This window comes from Rattus norvegicus, chromosome 9, assembly GCF_036323735.1.
Source record: "Rattus norvegicus strain BN/NHsdMcwi chromosome 9, GRCr8, whole genome shotgun sequence".
Classification (NCBI taxonomy): Eukaryota; Metazoa; Chordata; class Mammalia; order Rodentia; family Muridae; genus Rattus; species Rattus norvegicus.
The window spans coordinates 21633006-21654348 of record NC_086027.1 but is presented as its reverse complement, the minus strand read 5'-3'; the positions used below and the strand labels follow the sequence as shown (position 1 = coordinate 21654348).

Genomic DNA, 21343 nt, shown 5'->3' with positions numbered 1-21343 from the left:
GTCTGTACGAGCAAGTGGTGGTCAGCACCTTTATCTTGGTTTTAAGATTAACATTATTTGTAAGTAACTATAATTAAAATGTCTCCTTAAAGCAAGATTCTAAACATTCTCATGCGCCTTCCTCACATCACAACACTGTCATTTCAGGAGGTTAAGGCCTTAAAAAGCTGGCAGTGCAGGGCTGGAGGGACAGCTCCGTAGGCGAAGGCTCATCACAAGGTCTGAAGGCTTGAAAGTGATCCCTGGGACCCACTGGGTGGAATGAGGCAACCAGCTCAAGGTTGTCTGTCCTCCTCCTGACTGCTGCACACACACATGGGCCCATACGTAAGCCCTCCTACACACATACACAACATAAATGTTAAAAACAAGAAGAAACTGGCAAGGTATGTGTCTTTTTTTTTTTCTTTTCTTTTCTTTTTTTCGGAGCTGGGGACCGAACCCAGGGGCAAGCGCCCTACCACTGAACTAAATCCCCAACCCCTAAGGTATGTGTCTTGAAAGCCTGATCCTATAACAAGAAGAACACTGACATATGGGTTTTTCCTCTCCTGTCAATTACAAGGTGAGGTAATGATTCTTAGCACTCTACGGAGGCAATTAAAGTCTCTCCTGTTAGGTTTCCTTGAGAGAGAAAGGCTGCAGGTTCTGTTTTCAACACTCACCGTGGAGTTGGCGAAAATTGAATTAGAATTGGCTGCAGAATACCCTGCGTTCGTCACGTCATCGCCGCTCTGCAAAGTGGGAATTCAATATGGCAGTTACTGCAGGGTGTGGAGAAACGAAAGCCAAGCCTGAGACATTGTCACTCACCGATTTACTGCTAGGTCCGTGCAGAAAATAGTTCAATGCTTGTGGGTCTCTAGAAAGAAAGAAAAGAGAGGGAAAACAAGTAAATATTGCTACTTCTATTTAAATATGTCGCTGATATTTCAGTAAGGCAAAAAGAGAACGACGTACTAGCCTGAGTAAAATCTCCCCATTCTGACCATTTCTACAGCTCTGCCTCCTGAAAGCACCTACTGTTTCAGTCCCGGGCATTGAACTCAGGATCTTGCTCAGGTGAGAATGCTAAAACTAAGCCACACCCTGGCCCTGGGTCCTTCCTGAGACTTACTAAAAGATAACAAGTAAAACCAAAAGGAATGGATTGCTGTGTTATGGCCCGTGTGTAAAACTAACTGCCTGTCTGTCCCAGAGCTGTGGCCACGGTAAATGATTATCTTTTATTTTAAGAGCCCAGATGCTTCAGAGAGCTACTGAGTTCGTTTTGTTCCTCACACCTCACACAAGTGGTCCACCCCAGGTTCCGCAAGAGCATCTTACCCAATAAGATCGAGGAGACAGGAGTCATCGTCATCATCCATGACAACTGCAAGGAAAGAGGACAGTGAGTCTGAGCAGAGCGACTGGCAGTGTGGACGCAGCGGGGCTGCTGCGCGCTGAGCCTCCTTCTGCAGAGGAACTGTCATCATGGGAGCTTCCTCTAGTCGCCTGTCAAGTTTGCCATTTGCAAAACGTTGTGGCTGTTGGGCACAGTCATTTGCCAGAAGTCCTGGCTACTCAATTAGGACTGAGAAGGGAAGGGAACTTGAGTCTAAGAGTTCAAGGCCAGCCTGGGCAACAGCAAGATCCCCAGTTCATAAATAGTAAACACCAAATACCAAATACAACCGAGCAAGCCAGGTATGCTGGCAAACACCTGTGATCCCAGGAGTTGGAAGGCAGAGACAGGAGGATCAGGAAGTGAAGGCTATCCTTGCCTACATGACAAGGTTAAGGCCAGCCTGGGCTACATGAGATCCCATGTCAAAAACAAAGTTAATCAAAATAAAGGTAGAAACTATAAAATTAAGTTACTTGGATACGTTTTTGACTTAAAGGTGTTTTCACTGTAAGTCAGTTTTCAACTTAGAGGTCCAGAGGCTCACACACATCTAAGACAGCTGTAGCCACCTCCCATGTGCAGACTCCCGAGAGGACCATGAAGGACGGAGTGACGCCATCAAATGGAGAATGAGCACGGGCAGAGAACAAATTTTGGTTTAGAAAAGCTCTCAGACTCTTAAGTCTTTCAGTGTTGTAACTGGATACTTCTAAACACTGAGAGCAATTCCGATTTCTCAACATATTTTGATGATCTCTAGGAAGGCAAAAAGCGGGTTCTCTCCACATCTGGAGACAGACCAGGAGGCCGTGTGGTGCAGGCCATACGGGCTCCAGGAGCGGGGCCTGAGTGCTTCCCAGTGCAGCAATACTGTCTAAGTTCAATGCTGAATAGTCCATAGCTGGACCAGGAATGTTTAAAGTAGAAACTGCAGCCCAAGCTCGCCCCACTGCAGCTTGGAGCTCCCTCTCCCTGCCCGCAGCAGCCACACGCACAGCCAGCATAGCTCTGGCCCAGACTGTAACAACTGAACAAATTCCAGGAGTGGTTCTCCCCGAGAGCCAGTCAACTTACACTAGTGATCGACACCTGGCAACCCTGCTTCTCACCCATTTCAAGCCATGCGTGGAATAATTTACATCACAGAACGCCAGGGCCAAGAGTTCTGGAGCAGTTGGAAAGGGCAGTTGTGAACGGCAGTTGGACGGAGGAATGAAATCCTGTAGAGATGCCCAGAGGAGGGGCATGCCCAGGGATGGCAGAGGGAAGGACGAGTCAGACGGAGAGATTTTTCTCTGTTCAAACTCCCTGCTCCCATTAGTTCCCCCAAACCAATCACAGGGCTAACAGATGTGGAATTCCCTCCTGCCGGGAAGGGCGCTTTCTCTGCTCTAGAAGAGTGGAAGGGTAAGTTTCCCCGAAGTGGGACCCTCCTGGGGGTGCTGGATTGGCAGGGTTGCTGAGTGGCCAGGCTGATTTCAATCCACCGAGCAGAGCGCAGGGTGAGGAGAGAGGATGGGTGAGGGAGATGGAGATGGGAGAAGTGAAGCAGAAGAGGCTGCTGGCCACTGAGGCTAAGAGCAGTCAGCCATGAGAAACGGGCTCTTTAGGACCCAGGCTGAGTCATTTGAGGTCATACTGGCACCGATGTTCCTGCACACATGACTTCTGGAAACAAGACTGGGAGGGAAACAGGAAAACTATCATCAAATGGATATGTGATCTGTTACACAAGCCAGGCATGGTGACATGATGACATCTGTGTTCTTAGCCCTTGGGAGGCAGAGGCAGAGGCAGAGGCAGAGGCAGAGGCAGAGGCAGAGGCAGAGGCAGAGGCAGAGGCAGAGGCAGAGGCAGAGGCAGAGGCAGAGGCCTGATGCACGTTTAAGGACAGCCTGGTGGTCTACCTAATGAGTACCAGGACAGCCTAGGCCACATACAAACCTGCCTCAAACAAACGCCACTAAAGAGAAGACATGTCCTGATAACAGGCAGGCATTAGCCATAGCTCGTGTCATTGTAAACCCCGCCTCCACCCCAGACGTCACAATCACACGGAATAAACTGTCCAATTATGATGTATCTTTTGGCCTATAAAGAATATGTTATTTCCTTACTTTGACATGGCTATTCAAATGAAGGATCCCTGTATCCTCATAAAGTTTTTTCTTTTTTCTTTTACTTGAGACTGAGCTTCACTATGTATCCCTGGCTAATTTGGAATTCACTGTGAAGACGCCCCTGGCCTTGGCCTGAGAATGCTGGGATTACGAGCATGCGTGATCATGCCTGCTCCTTCTGAACTTAATTTTTAAAATCGAAGCTCAGACTCGGTAGCCCAGCACACATGAAGCCTAGGTGTGATCTTTCCAATCACAAAACCACAGCATCTAAGGCTCTAGTACACAAGGACTGAGAATACTGTGAATGTTACTTAGGAAACGGCTCATTGGGTAAAGAGTTTTATTCTTAGCACCCAGATATGGTGGCACACATGGTGATCCCAATCCTGGGGTGCACAGAGGCAGGAGGATACCTGGCACTCGCTGACTTGCATCGAAGCATAACTGACAAGCTCCAGATCCTGTCTTAAAAATAAAGTGGGTTCCCCAGCTCCGAAAAAAAGAACCAAAAAAAAAAAAAAAAAATGAAGTGGGTTACTCCTGGGGGCTGACACTCAAAGTGGACTCCAGCCTACACACACACACACACACCCACACACACACACCACGCACACCACACACACACATACAGTACACACACACTACACACCACGTACACTCTATACACATACACTTTACACACCACACACACAGTACACGCTCTACACACACTACACACCACACACACACAGAAAAACGTGTGAAAACTCTCCCTCCCCCCACAAAATATGTGCACACCCTCCCTGCTGACACCCTTACCTAGCTCCTCTATTTGACAGATTCTGTGAGGGGAACTCAAGCCTTTGCAAAGGGCTAACCACATGGTCTCTCCCGATAGCATTCCAAGGTCGAGGTTGTAGAGTGTGAAGTGAAGGGCTGCTCATTAAGTGGTCCTAATAGAACAATTAGACATACAGATTTGATAATTGGGGGTGAAGCCAGGGTACGCAGTGAGCATTCTGTCCCCACGTAAACAAGTGTATACTATATGACGAACTTAAGTTGGGATACAGTCTCCTCTACTGAACCACTGTCACTTGTCAAACACTTGATCTGAAAGACAGCCCAACCAAGGCTGGCAGCCTTCTTGATCTGTGTGTAGAAAGCTATCAGCTTTCATAGTCAGGGGACCCTGAGAATTCTACTTTTTAAAGGGCCACAGCTGGCAGTGGTGGTAGACGCTTGCACTCCCAGCACTCTCCAGGGAGACTTAGGTGGATCTCTGTGAGTTCAAGGCCAACCTAAGCTACATAGAGATCCTATCTCAAACAACAACAGACGGGCCTGGGAGAGGTCTCAGTGGGTTGAAGCATCTGCCACACAAGCCTGGTAACCCGAGCTTCACCCACATAGCACACACGGGGTAGAGAGGAAAAACCAGCTCCATAAAGGTGTCCTCTACCCACTACACGTGCACTCCCCACAAGAAAAACAGAACAAAAAAGGTTCCCCAATTTAAATCGATTTATTTTCATTTTGTGTGCATGAGTGTTTGCCTGCAAGTACGTCTGTGCACTGCATGTGTGCCTGGGGTCCGAGGAGGAGGCCAGAGAGAGTGCTGAACCCCTTGGCACTGGAGTTCCAGATGATCTGCCAAGTAGGTGCTGAGAGTTGAACCTGCGTCCTCTGAAAGGGCAGCAAAGCACTCTGGAGCCTTCTCTCTAGCTCCCCAACTGAAATGATAAATTAGCTTGTTTAGTGTGTGTTGTGTGCATGTCATGGCCCATGTGTGGACAATGGAGTCAGCTTGGGCCTCCTACCATGTGGGAGCCATCCCTGGGCCCTCTGAGATCCGTGCTCTGTGGAATCTTCCTGGTTTTGTTGTTTGTTTTAGGTTTTTTCAAGGGTGGTGTAAGGGGCTGAGGAGAAGCAATGGAAGCCTTGGAAGGTAATAAGACAGAACTTCAACTTCTTTACCAGGGGAACTTTGCAATCTAAAGGTTAGTGGAACTATTCCCCTCCCTTATTTTGCCCTGTCTGGTTTTGGTTTTTCTTGTTTGTTTCGTTTGTAGTTGTTTTGTTTTGGGTGGGGCAGGGGAATCACATTTAGTACCCAGTGTCACATCTTTTGTAGCGTCTCATCTGCTAGATTTACCCAGATTTCTCATTTACTTCCTTCCCTCTCCTTCCTTCTCTCTTTGCGATAAGAGTGTCCTGTAGACCAGGCTGGACCCAAATCCAATCTGAAACCCAAGATGACCTCGACCTCCTGATTCTGCTTTGCCTTCTGGAGAGCTGGGATTGCAGGTGTGCACTCCCACCTCTGGCTGCTCGAGAGGTACCAGGGAGGTACCCCATTAGAGCAAGCAGACGGGCAGGCAGGCATTCTACCAGCTCGGCTACAGTCCAGCCCTGGCCTGCTGTGTTTTTATTTTCAAACACTGTTTTCATATCTAGAAGGTTAGAACTGTGTGAGGGCACTCTCTAGGGTGTGTGTGGGCAGAGGATAAGCTTAGGTGTTGTCTCAGATGCTGTCCTAAGGCTGGTTGAGTACTTAGGCTGGCTGTCCAAAAAGGCGGGATGTGTCTGTCTGTTTTTCTAGGGCTGCGACTACAGGTGTGAGGCGCTGAGCTTGGCTTTTTGGGATGTTCAAGGATGGAACTCGGGTCTGTGCTAACACTGGGTCTTTTTTTAACCTTCATTTACTGTATTTCATTTCCCCTCTGTGGTCTTGGCCCTTTCTGTGGTGCTGCAGATAGAAACCAAGACCTCAGGCTCGCTATGCATGCGCTGTCACTGAGCGCTATCCCAGGCCTCTCCTCTAAGGTTTTAAGCTTATGTAAAGTAGTGGTAACCATTTCCCTCCACAAAGTCCGGCCGCCATTTACTGCCTGCTCATTATGAGTGGCATTTCTTGCTGCTTTGATCTCTTTTCAGTCTTGACTGAATGCCAGGCAAATATCTCTTTTTTTTTTTTTTTTTTTTTTTTTTTTTGGTTTTTCAAGACAGTTTCTCAGTGTAGCCTTGGCTGTCCTGGAACTCTGTGGACCAGAGTGGCCTTGAACTGACAGAAATCCTCCTGCCTCAGCTTCCTAAGTAGCTGGGACCACAGACAAGGGTGGACATAGTAGGCCTCACATCTGTGTATGTTAAATTTATATTACCAGGTGCTGAGTATTTTTTTTAATAAAAAACTATTTTTGTGTATGGGGCTTTTCCTGAATTATTTTGCCTGTTATGAGTACCTAGTACTTCGATCTGGTCCTTGGAAATTGTGAGCCATCATGTGGGTGCTGAGAACTAAACCTGGGTCCTCTGCAAGAGCAGCCAGTGAGTGCTCCTTAAGAAGCCGCCTCTCCACCTAGGTGCGGGGCATTCTTATGTCCATATAGATACCTTTCTGGTTTAGGATGCAGTGGAAAAAAAAACCATTTTTCTCCTTCTAAATCTTGTGGGTTTCTTGTTTGTTTTTGTCTTTTAAGACAGGGTCCTGGAATTCACTATGTAGATCAGGCTGGTCTTGAACTCACAGAGATCTGCTTATCTCTTTACTAGAGTGCTAGGATTAAAGGCATCCACCACCATGCCTGCCTGCTTTTAAATTTTGTTTGTTTTTGTTTTTTTGAGACAGGGTTTCTCTGGAACTCCAGCTGTTCTGGAACTCATTGTGTAGACCAGGCTGGCCTCAACTCAGAGATCCTCCCGGCTCTGTCTCCTGAGTTCTGAGTGGGAACTTCGATGAAGCTTAGGATGATTTTTGAACTGATCTTTCTATGCACCGCCACCTCTGGGTTACATGGTTCTGGGGAACTTTCCCGGAGCCTAGTGTACTAGTCAATGCCTCTCCTGGGCCACAGTCCCAGTCCACGCTTCTTAATTTTACTTTATTAGTATTTATCTTATTACCCTTATTAATATTTATTAATATATGTTAAATTTCAGTAGGGGACGGCTTGTGAAAGTCCACTGTCTTCTCTACTGTGTGGGTCCTGGGGATTGGAAGCAGGAAGCTCGACCTGCTGAGCCATCTTACCAGCCCCTCGTTAATTTTCAATAGAGGGTTAATTTAATTCCAGTCTAGACTGAGGCCCTTCTGCGTACTTAACTTGATGCCCCAGGAACTACATGAGTTAGGAGGGAGCTTCGTGTGCAGCTGGCTGTGGTCCTTTTGGCTGGTTCCTAAGACCTGTGGGTCACTAACGCTAGGGACTGAGTAGAGCATTTGCCTAGAATGAATGCATCAGGTAGGAGCTAAGGAGGGTCACGTCCAGTCCCCAGGAACTTCCTCTCCACCCCCACACCCTTAACTACCAGAAGAAAGAGGCAGTGCAAGTTTTCAGAGTGTGTTCTCTGTGCAGCACTTTCCTGCTGCCCCACTGTGTGCCAAGGCCTCACAGGAAGCTGGGCACTTAAAGGCTCATCACTAACTTCCCCTCTCAGGGGTCAGAACTTTGTGCTGCCTCAGACCTAGTGGCTAAAGTCTACTGTTTCATGTATTATGTTCAAAGAGGAAGAGCATTACATTAATTAATTTGTGCATGCATGTGTGCACGTGTGCGCAGCTATGTGCATGCCACACAAAGCAAAGGTCAGAGGACAGCTTCGGGGCGTCAGTTATTTTTGTTCCATGAGACAGAGGAGACAGAGCTCCCGTCTTCAGCTTGGCAGCCTATACTGAGCTGCTATGCTAGCTTTCCAAGCTTTAATTGTTTCTTGTGTAGGTAGATAAAGCCACCACCGCTCTGCAGTGTTTTAAATGTGTTTAGTTTCTTATCTATCTTTGTGGGTGTGAGCATGGGGGCCTGCATTCCTGTGCCCAGAAACTAGGACAGCGGCTCTCTGCCGTTCCCACATCCCATCATATTTGAGATGGGCTCTCGCACTAGAACTAGTTTGCCATTTCAGCTGGGATGCCTGGCCAGAGAGCTTCTGCACTGCCTTGGCCTCTCTCTGCCTCAGGAGCTTCTAGATCTGCCTGCCTCCTCCCTGGCATCCTTGGGGTTACAGGAACACATAGCTACGCCCAGCATTTTACTCCGCTGGTTTCATCTAGACCTTCATGTTTACACAGTAAGTGCTAGAACCGCTGGGCTATCTCCTTAGCCCTCCTACCCCTGAGGTTTCAGTTAAAGAATAAAATCACTTTAAGGGAGCTAGATGTGATGATGTGTGCTCCTGTCTATAATGTCAGCCAGAGGGAGGCTGAGGCAGGAGACTTGTCTAGAATTTGAGGCCAGCCAGGGCTACCTAGTAAGTTTTAGTCCAGCTTGGACTGAGAATAAGAGTTTGTCTTAACAGGAGCCAGTGGCCTCTGAGCCTTGGCTGCCACTCTGGAACTTCCTTGGTGGGAGGAGGGAGCTGATTTCTCCTAACCACCAAATCCCAATCGTGGTGTACCGAGTTCCAGCATATTCACACAAGGTAAATGTACCCGAAACTCTGAAAAGTCAGGGAGCATGGACTGAAATCAGACTGTCCCCAAGAGTGAGGACGGGGCACTTCCTCTTTGACTGTGATGGAGCTTGGGAAACGCAAGGCTTCTTGTAACGTGGTCAGTAATCATGTTCAGGGCTATAAGAAGATCCAACTCCTACTGTTAGCCAGGTACTATATGAGGGGCCTGGACATCAAAGTAGGACGCCATGACATGTAATGAAGGCAGAAAGCTAGCAGGGTTTTGTGGCACAAGCCACTGGTCACAGCACTCCAGAGGGAGAGGGTGGGAGGCTCTCTGAGTTAGAGGCCGGCCTCGTCTGCACAGCAAGCTCTAGGCCAGACAGGGCTCTATACAGCCTAAGAATCTGCTTGAAGGGAAAGGTAAACACAATGCATGTTTTATAGGACTGAGAACTTTACCCACTGTATAAGGAACTGTTTCCAAAGGGCACCCAGAGCTTGTTAGGCAATGCCCACTACTCACAGAATAACTCATTTTTTTTATTTTGTTATTTTGAGCAGGGTCTCTCCACATAGCCCTGGCTGTCCTGGAACTCACTATGTGGATCAGGTTGGTCTTGAACTCACAGAGATCTGCCTGCCTCTGTCTCCAAAGCAGTATGATCAAGGGCGTGCAGCACGGGGCCAGCGTCAGGATGAGTTGTACTTTACTGTCATTTAGGATGGTGCTGGGCTGGCAGGTCTGTAGCTACAGGATGTCACCCACTAGGGTGTCTGCTGCCTCTAGGGAGCTCATTGCCTTTTGAAGGAGGTACATGGAAGCTGGCAGGATGGCCCAGTGGGTAAAGGTGCTTGCCACACAAGCCTGGCAACCTGAACTCAATCACCAGCGCCAACTGCACGGAGCTGTCGTGTCTCCAGGCGTGCACTGCAGCTGGTTCGCCCCTTCCCCGTCCCGGAACACTCTCCTCGGCCTGATTTCCCTGACTTTTCCAGGTGAGCTGACGAGAATCTTCCTGGACTGACACCGGTAGCAGGGGTGGAAGAGAGGAGCTGTCTCCAGTGGATGGAAGTCAGAACAGCTCCGAGGACACGGAGCAGGCAAGACTGTAGGTCACCCAGGCGGCAGGCACGGGCTGGTAAGCAGGACGACTCATTGTCTCACTGTCCCTCCAGGTTAATTCTGTTCCAGGGAGCGAGGGATACCAGGCTTGGCCAACAGGGTACAAGCAGCGCTGTCCGCGGACCACTAAGGACATCAATACTCCATATCTAGTAGCTGGTCTTTCCCACCTCGTTCTACCTCAAGCACCAGATTTCTTATGAAATATGACCCCGTGAGTTAGAAAAGAACATGACTGTGTGTTCAGTTGTAGTCTGTGGGAGAAGACAAACTAAACTGAAGTTGTCAGGGCAGGAGACAGGACTGGCAGGTGTGACGGTTTGAAGAATGGCCCCACAGGCTCACCAGGGAGTGGCACTATTTGAAAAATGATAAGGATCAGGAGGGGTGGCCTTGTTTGAGGAAGTGTGTCACTGGGGTGGCCTGTGGACTGGGATGTATCTCAGCTCCGGCTCCAGCATCACGTGGGCTGCAATGCTCCTAGCCAAGATGATAATGGACTAAGCCTCTGAAATTGTAAGCAAGAAACTAAATGCTTTCTTTAATCCCATGCAGCAGGGAGTCAGGCAGTGGCCAGCAGATCGCTGAGTTCAAGACCAGCCTGGTTCATAGAGTAAGTTCAAGGTCAGTCAGGGTTACACAGAGAAACCCTGCCGGGGGGCTCAGGTCGCCTTGGTTGGAGTTCTCACTGATGGAACAGTGACAAGAGAGCAGGTGAAGTGCTTACCTACAGGACTAATATCCTGAGACTCAACCCACAGCTCTCAAGAAACTAGACAGAGCTGTGCACATCTAGACTCCCACTGTCTCCCTGGGGAATGGCCAGAAGTTCATGGCCAGCCAGTGAACTGAAAGAGACACTGTCTAAAACACAATGCAAGTCAAGGCCTGACACCCAAGGTTATCCTCTGGGACACATATTCAAAGACACATATGCATCACACACACAAGGAGGAGGAGTCAGACTCAATATGCTTGCCTCCGGCTTTGCAGTTACTGTTCAGTTAAAGACATACATGTTCACTGTGTCACCAGCTAATGGCCCAGCAGAAGGGGAACGTAGAAAAGGCTAAGACGGTGACTCTAACAGTGGGCAGGCAGAAACCTCTAATGCCGTGTGGTTTGCAGGCCTTTTAAATTACGTCTTGACCAGGCGTGGTGGCACACACACTAATCCCAGTACCTGAGAGGCGGAGGCAGGAGGGCCACAGTAAGTTTCAGGCCAGCCTGGCCTGCATAGTGAGTTCCGGGTTAGACAGGGATCTATAATGAAACCTTGCCTCAAAAACAATTTAGGCCCTCTGTGGTGACATGCGCCTTTAATCCCAGCTCTTAGGAAGCAGGCAGACCTCTGTGAGTTCACAGAGAGTTCCAGGGTAGCCAGGGCTACACAAAGACCCTGTCTTAAAAACAAATAACAAAATTAATTTTAAAAAGCAAAAGGAAATCCTGTCTGAAATGAAGAGGGAGAGTAATAAGGCTAATATACTAAGCACCACGTCAGCAAAACCAAATGCACCCCACGTGGGCAGCAGAGAGGCCTCGCAGTCTAAGGAGCTATAGGAGCAGGATTGTGCAGAGGATGGGGACCTACAGGAGACGGGGCTCATTTGTTTTGGAGAATGCTTTAAATATAATAAAGGCAATAAATCTTACCTGCTACCATGTCTAAGTTTTTCTATTATGTTTACTTTGTGTGTGTGTGTGTGTGTGTGTGTGTGTGTGTGTGTGTGTGTGTGTGTGGTGCATACATGGGCGTCAGAAGACAGCCTGAGGGAATCAGTTCTCTCCTTACCTGGTCCTGGGTAAGGAACCAAGTTGGCAGGCTTGGCAGCAGACGCCGTTCCTAACTGAGTTATCACATTAGCTCCTGTTTTTTTTCTACTTAAAAAAAAAAAAAAAAAAAAAGACACTGTTACGTGCTGTCAGGGAGGCGAGCTGCCCCACCCAAGCCTAAAGTTCACTGAACACATCAAAACTAATGAGGCAGCTCCAGGGTTGGGGGGTGGCTCAGTATGTAAGGGACTTGCTGCCTAAGCAATGGTGATTGAGGTCAGATCTCTGGGACCCATGGAAAACAAAAACTAAACCAGACACAGGTAGACACTGAGCGTGCCTAAAAAAACACGAGGAAGGGTAAGAGAGAAGTCCGTGTGACAGTAGCCCCAGATCTCTGCACACCCACACATATGTGTGGCATACACTACATGCACACACACCCAAAATTAATTAGGGGCTGGAGAGAAAGAGCACCAGCTGCTCCCGTAGAGGACTCTGATTCAGTCTGCAGCACTGACATGGCAGCTGACCGCCATCTGCACTCCAGCCCCAGGATCTGCAGCTCTGTGGATACTGTATGGGCATGGTACACAGACACTGTATGGACACGGTGCACAGACACTGTATGGACACGGTGCACAGACACTGTATGGACGCGGTGCACAGATACTGTAGGGACACGGTACACAGACACTGTATGGACACGGTGCACAGACACTGTATGGACACGGTGCACAGACACTGTATGGACACGGTACACAGAAATATATGCAAGCAAAACATCCACATATATCAAATAAAATGGGAAAAAATTAATTAAAAAGATTTCATTCTAACACTTGGGAGGTAGAGGCAGGAGGATCAGGAGTTGGAGGCCAGTCTGGGCTGGACACCCAGCCTCGGAGGGGAGAAGGCCAGAGATGGAGCAGTTCTAAACAACAGTGCTTTCTGTGGTGAAGCCCTGACTGGTTACGCTCGCTCTTCAATCCCACTGCTCTGTCAATGAGTACCATGTAAAATGTCTTGGCTTTGCAGCATGTTCCAAGGAAAACAGCCCTATGGAAACAACCAACAGACAGAGGAGTTGCTGAGGATTCCCCTTCCTAAGGGCACCTCAAGGAGAATGTGTGGCAAAATCAAGTTTTAAAGGAGAAACATGAGAGGACTTTTAAACAAAAGTTTAAAATGATTTAGCTTGTAATGTAGCAGGACAGAGGCCAAGGAAGGGTTCTGAGTTCAAGACTGGCCTGGGTCACGAAGTAATCATCTTCCATAAACAAAGTAGTAACAGGCTGAGCCTGCTGGCTACACCTTTAATCCCAGCACTCGGGAGGCTGAGGCACCACTGAGAGTTCAAGGCTAGCCTGGACCACATGGGGAGTGCCAGTCCACCCACGGCTATAGTCCTTGCTTTCACACATAAGCACTCAGGGAGTTGGGCATGTTAAATACACAGGCTTGCTCCATTAAAGGAAGGGATGTAAAACCTGCTTCCACGCAGAAGGCCAGGAGCAGACGTGCTTAATGAATGAATGGCCTAGTAACCACTGCACTATGTGGCTGCGAGCACAGCAGACCCCTCCCAGGCCCTTGTCATGAGCCTGTCCATCTACAGAGCCCACCTTTATGGAAGATGTCACATGTGCCACATCTCACTACACTACACGTAGGGCTAAGTTCATTACCACCGGGAAAAGTCTCATGCTTTAATATGCCTCAAGTAAACTGCTCGGCCAGGCTCTCACAACACACACACACACACACACACACACACACACACACACACACACACACACACACACACACACATGGCCGCAGAGTGAGACCCTACCTCAAAATAAGCAAAGAAATCTAAAAGCCACAGGACAGTGAGTGGCTCAGCAGACAGAGGTGCTTATGACAAGCTTGACTGTGATGCCCAAGACCTCCATGGTAGGTAGAGGTCTCCTACCTGTTATCCTCCCTTCTCTAGTATGTGCAGCAAATAAATGTATTAAAATATTTGAAAATAAAAGTATAATTAAACAATCTCTAAGTATAATGAGGATAGTAAAGTCAGCATTTCAAACCTCGGAGGAAAAGGAGCATTATCAATCAGAGTTCCTAGCATGTGCTTGCCGAAGGCACGGAGTCTAACCTGAGGAAGACTAGGGGGGAACCGCGTCTTTCTTTGTTGAGATGGGGTTTTGCTCAAGTGACCTCCCTGGCAGGCTCCTCAGTAGCTGGACTACAGGTAGATGCCAGCACACCAGGAACAGATACCTTATGAACCAAACAGCAGCGGTCCCACTGGAGAGACGCTGCCTGTGCACCACAGGCCTCTCTGGGCCTCCTCTCTGTGGTAATTTACAAGGTAAATTGCCCATCTGCTGGATGAAAGTCGCTTCCCACGGAGCCTGCCTTCTTCCCCAACTCCTTTTCCTGACTTAGCAGCTCCCAGAAGGCCAAGCGTGGCTGTCCTTTCCAACACAAAGGTTACAGGGAGAGCTACTGAAAGTGTGAATTTTCTAGCAGCAAGTGTGTGGGGGCTGGGGGTCACCCAGGACTTGACACATGCCCAGGTACACAGCCTGCTCTGGGCTGCCTCCTAGAGCCCCACTTTAAAATCTCTTGAGGGAGGGAAGGGGAGGTAAGTGTGTGTGCTCTCACACGGGCATGCGTGCGGACATCATGCTTGTGTGTGAAGTCAGAGGACAGCTTTTTGGAGCTAGGAGGCTCTCTGGCTAGCTGCTGCACTGCAGACCCAGGTCACCTGGGATGAGGCACTCTCCTGTCTCCACTTCCCACCTTACCTCTGGAGTGCTAAGATTACATGTGCACCCCCACATCTGCCTTTTCACAGGGTGCAGGCAGTAAGCCCAGGACTTCAGACTCCCGGGCAAGTGGATTTACACTCTGAGCCACTTCCCTGATTCAGTGCCCCAAATTTCTAAAAGTATAATTATAAGTAGCCCAGCATATCTAAGATATTAATTAGAACATGTAGTTAAGGGGTTGGGGATTTAGCTCAGTGGTAGAGCACTTGCCTAGCAAGTGCAAGGCCCTAGGTTCGGTCCCCAGCTCCAAAAAAAAGAAAAAGAAAAAAAAAAAAAAAGAACATGTAGTTAATATACTTACAAGATACTTTACATTTTTTCAAGACAGGGTTTCAAGACAGGCATGCAAATTTACGAGATCCTGGTCTACAGAGAGAGTTCCAGGACATCTAGGGCTATACAGAGAAACCCTGTCTCAAAACAAACCACACACACACACACACACACACAGAGAAACCCTGTCTCAAAACAAACCACACACACACACACACACACACACACACACACACACACCCCAAACCCAAAAACCAAAACACAAAAACCAAAAACAAAGACCAAAAATTTTTTTTGAAGAATTGAGCTGAGCATGGTGACACAGGCCTGCAATATGGGAGGCTCACAATGGAGAAAGGCTCAAGACTAGCCTGAGCTACATACACGCAGTGAGACCACTGCCTCACCGAGAGGAGGGGACGTGGGGAGGCCTGGAGAGGCTCAGTGGTTCGAACCAGTTGCCCCTGCAGAGGTTTCCTTTGGTTCCCAGCCACTCAGAGCTCACAACTTTCTGTAACTCCAGATCCAAAGGATCTGACACCCTCTACTGGCCTCCGTGGTCACCAGTCATGAGTGATGCCACACACAAAACCAATCTAAAATAAAGCAGGGGGAGCGGCAGGGAGGGGGGACTTGTTAGAAGGATATGAGTAAGGCTGGTGGACCTCAAGGTCATAAGACCCTGGGTTCCACCTTTCAACTGCAGAGAAGTAAAGAGTGGACAATATCCACCCCGAGTACCCCTACTTGCTTCTGCAGATTGAACCCAAGGCCTCGTGTATGCTAATAATGCTCTCCACTGAAATGCATCTGGAGCTAGGTCAGGGGTGAGGACCGTTCAGTCATCACAGAAGTAACATCTGAGTTTGCCCAACTTGGAAAGCGGTGCGGCCTTGTCTACCCTGTACCGCTTGAAGGCTCCCGTGAACTGGCCTTAGCTTAGAGTCCTCCTACCTCCTCTTCCCGGGCACGGAGATGACGGGTGTGCACCACCACACCCAATTAATGTCACGCTGGGACCAGAGTTACTCAGGAAGGCCTGCGTGTCTGCTGTGTGTGTATGGTGGGTCTGTATGGCCGCAAGTGTGAGTGCATGTGTATGTGCATCTGTAGGCATGCAAGTGTGGAGGTCTGAGGTGGTTACCAGACCCCTTCCAAGATTAATTTCCATTTTTATTTATTGAGGCAGTGTCCTTCAACTGAACCTAGAGTTTGCCAGTGGCGAGACTAGCTAGCCAGCTTGCCTTGGCGTGTACATCTCTGACTCCTGGGTTCTGGGATTACAGGTCACTGCCAGCCCAGTCCACATGGCTCTTGTTTTGGGGGCTGGTGACCCAGAGTCCAGTCCCCATGCTTGCACACAAATGCTGTCATCTCATTTGCTGGGAACTGGATTTTTTGGTGGGTGAAGTGAATGAAGTCTACAATGTTTCCCACCTAACACACCACTCTGCAGGAAGCTCGGGAAGGACAAGGAGGGAAAACCTGAGGCAGATTTCTTCAGGGAGGTGGGGAGAACACATGTCTGTCTGGTCCCAATGCGGTTAGCTACGGTGATTTCTGGTTATGCTTCCAAGTGACTGGCTTGCTTGAGAACCGATTTTGTGACGTGCAAGTAAAAGCTTTTAACTGTTGGGCCTTCTGTTTAGTGCGCAGCCCAGCCTTCTCTCCTGCGTACACTCTTTCCTTCCACTCAAAGCTGTCCCCTCACAGCTGCCTCTCTCAGTCAATCCCTTTGTGTGCCATTACACTGGGGTGCCCACTGAAAAGGCCCTGCAGCGCTTGAGGGGAGAAATGCTCCTGCAGCGCTTGAGGGGTGCCCGTGCACATTAAGGAGCAGCCACACTGACAGGACGGGGAAAAGCTACTCCATCTCTCAGGTGAGGACAGACAGAGGTCCCTCTGCCTCTGCTTTTTCTTAAAATGTGTCCCCTGTCCCACAGAGAGTACCCCTTTAAAACAAGCTCCTCTCGGAGAAACTCCACTCCCATTACTGTAAAGGCCAACTCCCTCTTTCCTGCTCTTCTTACACAACTGAAATGGCCTGCACCGGCTCTTTGTGTGCCTGGTTCCCAGCCCTGTGGAGCCACAAGTGCAGGGCTCACCACTCATGCATGCTCTGTGCTCAGCTTGCACTCCACTGTCTGCTGGCACATCTTTCCTCCAGAGCCGCATGCTTGCCTGCTACCTCGTCCAGATCTCTTCCTACCTATCACAGCCACATACACTTCCATCACCCCTCGGCACGCTATGAACCTTACTCAGCTCCTCTGCTTGTCCTGAGGAAGGTGTAGGTTAGGATTCACGGGAACACCCTGAATACTCCCAAGAGGACCTGATAGACCTGCTTACTGCTTGCTGAGTGAATGAACGAATGACGGCTGCTCCCATGCCACCCTAACGAAGGCTTTCTCTGTCCTGACTGTACTTCCACTTAGCCACAGATCACAGAGTCATCCTCCAAGATACATGTACCCCCAAATGCTCTTTCAAGTGCTGTGCACACACACACACACAATTAATACTTAGTATTTAATGGGGAAGAAGGGCTCAGGAGATGATCAGGAGTAAAGGTGTATCCAAGCCTGATAACTTGAATCCCATCTCTAGAATTCAAAAGGTAGGAGAATCAACTCTCACGAGTTGTCCTCTGACCTCCACTCTGGAACTGTTGCTACATACATATACACACATACATACAAATATACATACGTACATGTAATTTTAAAATTGCAAATCAATATCGGATGGGGCTGGGGTTATAGCTTGGTAACACATTTTCCTGGCATGGCTTCATCCCCAGTACCAAACCAACCAACCAACCTATCAACCAAACCAACCAACCAACCAATCAACCAACCAACCAACCAACCTATCAACCAAACTAACCAACCAACCAACCAACCAACCTATCAACCAACCAACCAACCAACCAGCCACTTATCAACCAACCTACCTACCAACCAACCAACCAGCCAACCAACCTATCAACCAACCAACCAACCAAACAACCAACCAACCTACCAACCAACCTATCAACCAACCAACCAACCAATCAACCAATCAACCTACCTACCAACCAACCAACCAACCAACCAACCAAACAACCAACCAACCATCCAACCAACCAACCTACCTACCTACCAACCAACCTACCAACCAACCTATCAACCAACCAACCATCCAACCAATCAACCAACCTATCAACTAACCTACCAACCATCCAACCAACCAACCAACCTACCTACCAACCAACCAACCAACCTACCTACCAACCAACCAACCAACCAACCAACCAACCAGCCAACCCACCAACCAACCTATCAACCAACCAATCAACCAACCAAACTATCAACCTATCAACCAACCTATCAACCAACCAATCGATCTATTAACCAAGAGAGCGAACCCCATAGAACAATGGAAGAAAATTTGGGTTATTTAAAACTGAACGTAAAGACAAGGCAGTCTCATTGTGTAGAACAGGCTGGCCTTGAACTCAGACATCCTGCTGCATCTGCCTCCAAGTGCTGAGGTTACTATGCCTGACAAGAATGGAAAATGCTTTGAAGATGAATATATACAATCTCAAATTCATTGTGGTCAGGATGACCTGGAGCCTCTGGTCTTGCTTCCCAAGTCCTAATATTTCAGACGTGTACCACCACGCCTGGTTTATGCTGAGCTGGAGACTGAATCCAGACCGTTGCTGGACTGCTATGGCAGCTCACTGGACTACATCCTCAGTCCCTTCCTGTGCACACCTCTAGACAACTTATCCCAAATACAGTGTAGCTCTCATATTGTACTAAGAGATGATGAGTCTAGGGGTTTTCTCTGAGTATTTCCCCCTGGTGGTTAGTTGAATCCATAGGGGTGGATCTGGACAAGCTGATTGCATTTCTCATGTGTGTAGTGTGCATGTGTGCCTGCATGTTATGTGTGTAGATATGTGGCACTGCAGTCTTGCTGCTCTCCATCTTATCCTTTGGGGCAGGGTCTCAACTGAGCTCCCTAGTGTCCCAGTCTAGCCAGCCAGCCTGCTTTGAGAACTTTACCTTCCAACGTCTAGAATTACAGGGGGGCCCGCCCAGCATTTGACCGGGTTCTGGCTGACCCAATTGTGAGGCAAGCAGCTGATCCACAGAAGGCACCATCTCTACAGCCTGAGAGAGGGATATTTTTTTTTTTTTTAGATTTATTTATTTATTATATATAAGTACACTATAGCTGTCTTCAGATACACCAGAAGAGGGCATCAGATCTCTTTACAGATGGTTGTGAGCCACCATGTGGTTGCTGGGAATCGAACTCATGACCTCTGGAAGAGCGGTCGGGCGCTCTTAACCGCTGAGCCATCTCTCCAGCCCGAGAGAGGGATATTTTAAGGGCATTAAATAATCACTAAGGTACCTGACGCTATTTTACAATTTTACATTCAGGTAAGCTCTCTAGGCCCTCTGTTTCAAACATTGCCTGTTACACTGTTTCAAGTCCACCATGTACACCACATATGCGACAGATGTTTCTGCTGTTTTAGACAAGGGTCTATGTGGCTTGGTTGTTCTGAAGGTGGTCATGCCTGGAGTTCCAGAGTTCTGACTCCCTCTGCCTGCTAAGTGATTATAGGGGTGTGACATCACACTTGGACAAAGGTCCTACTTGTAAAGAGAAGCAGACTCTGAAGTAAAATAGCTATTAAAAAAAGGGGCTATCTGGAAAGCCAAATACAGTGACTTCTGTTGTAGTCCCAGGACTTAGGGCTAAGGCAGGGCTGCCAATAGTTCAAGGCCAGCCTGGGCTGGATAGCTCATGAAGGAAAAAAGGGGGGAAGGGGGTTAAAGAGCAGATGTGGCTCTAAACACAGTGGCAAGGCTTCTATTTTTCTTTGTGTGTGATCTCACCTAGAGGAACCCCGGGCAGACTTCTGCAGTTTTTAATGTCAAATGTTCACAGATCAGAATACAAACAGGAGTAAGGATTAGCCTACTTCTAGAATACTTACTTGCACTCCTAGGAAATCTGAGTTTTATAAAGAAAAGATGGCTTGCTTCTTTTATATTAAAAGTTAAAAGTAAGGCTGGGTGGTGGTGGTGGGTGGCTCATGCCTTTAATCCCAGCACAGGCAGAGGCAGGCGGATCTTTGTGTCTGAGGTCAGTCTGGTCTATAGAGAGAGTTCCAAGGCAGTGAGGACTACACTGAGAAACCCTTTCTCAAAAACAAAAAAAGCAAGCTAAAACAAACTTCAAATCAAAACCACAAAACTGTGGTAGCAATCAAAGGCGTGTAACTTTAGTTCCAAAGGATCTTTGAGGCCCTCTTCTGGCCTCCCCCAAGGGCTGTATGCATGTGGTGTACATACACAAATGCAGGCAAAACATCCATACATGTGAAATAAAAATATGATCTCAAAACCACAAAAACAAAATATACTTTCTTTCGGAGCTGGGGACCGAACCCAGGGCCTTGCATTTGCTAGGCAAGCGCTCTATCACTGAGCTAAATCCCCAACCCCCAAAATATACTTTTAATCAGGCACAAATGTGATTCCAGGATTCAGGATGCTGAGGCAGGAGGACTTTTTTGAGGCCAGTCTCTTGGGTGAAATAAGTTCTAGGCCAGCCAGAGCATCAAATGGTCCTTGTCTCAAAACAAAACAGGTTGGGAATGAATGTGACAGGCAAGCCTGAAGCCCTGGGCTTGATCACCAGTAAACACCCAGATAAGCTGTCAGCTCAGGCCTATAATGAGACCATCTCCAAAACTACCTTACTGCCGAGACCCACTGGATATTAAATTAGTCATGATTATGGGAGTCTACTGTGGTATGTGTGTAGAGGTTGGAATTTGGGGTTGGGGATTTAGCTCAGTGGTAGAGCGCTTGCCTAGCAAGCGCAAGGCCCTGGGTTCGGTCCCCAGCTCCAGAAAAAAAAAAAAAAAGAGGTTGGAATTTGAGTCTCTCCTTCCACCCCGGGACACACAGGTGTCAGATTCATGGCAACTGGTTTTTACTACTAACCGTCTCATCTCAGCAGCCTTGATTTTATTAAAAACACACACACACAAAACAGCACCACAGGGACCTGGCTAAGGTCAACTTTACCTTGTTCGACCGCAGAGTTCTCAGGTGTCTATAGTGTGCTGGTTGTAGATTAAAGTTTAATAGGAATGGTGAAATGAGATTCACGGACTCCCTGCAGCGACCTTAGGCAAGTCGGTTGCTTTCATAATACAGAAATTAGGGATAGAGTCCAATTCTTCTGAGACTTCAGCAGTATGCTTTTGAGACAGGCTCTCACCATGTAGCCTTGTGTGGCCTAGAACCCAGTGTAGACCACGCTGGACTCAAACTTAAGAGATACTCCTGCTTCTGCCTCCCTGAGAGTTGGTGTGCGCCACTGTACCAACTTTAACATCTATTAAATGGCCATCGGGGTGTGAGGCAGAATAAAAGTCTGACAAATA

The 21343-nt window shown here is 48.2% G+C and overlaps 1 protein-coding gene and 1 long non-coding RNA gene across 8 annotated transcripts in view; one reads left to right on the top strand and one right to left on the bottom strand.

Moving 5' to 3' along the window:
* Bicral (BICRA like chromatin remodeling complex associated protein) overlaps positions 1-21343 on the bottom strand; it is an 85100-nt gene that overhangs the window by 28637 nt on the left and 35120 nt on the right. For 3 of the 7 annotated variants that reach the window (XM_039083177.2, XM_008766846.4, XM_039083178.2), the window contains 3 exons: positions 1327-1372; positions 814-862; positions 666-734 (listed from right to left, as the gene is read on the bottom strand). In XM_039083177.2, coding sequence (XP_038939105.1) covers positions 666-734; positions 814-862; positions 1327-1367 — 159 coding nt within the window. In that variant the 5' untranslated portion in view covers positions 1368-1372. Of the gene's footprint in view, positions 1-665; positions 735-813; positions 863-1326; positions 1373-2461; positions 2611-3331; positions 5386-11804; positions 17808-21343 lie in introns of those variants that run through there. The other 4 variants (XM_063266847.1, XM_006244508.5, XM_063266846.1 and 1 more) reach the window with 4 other exon arrangements.
* On the top strand, positions 2659-11451 carry LOC134480555 (uncharacterized). The gene is made up of 2 exons (XR_010054935.1): positions 2659-2794; positions 5384-11451. It is a non-coding gene; the product is annotated as an uncharacterized LOC134480555 (long non-coding RNA).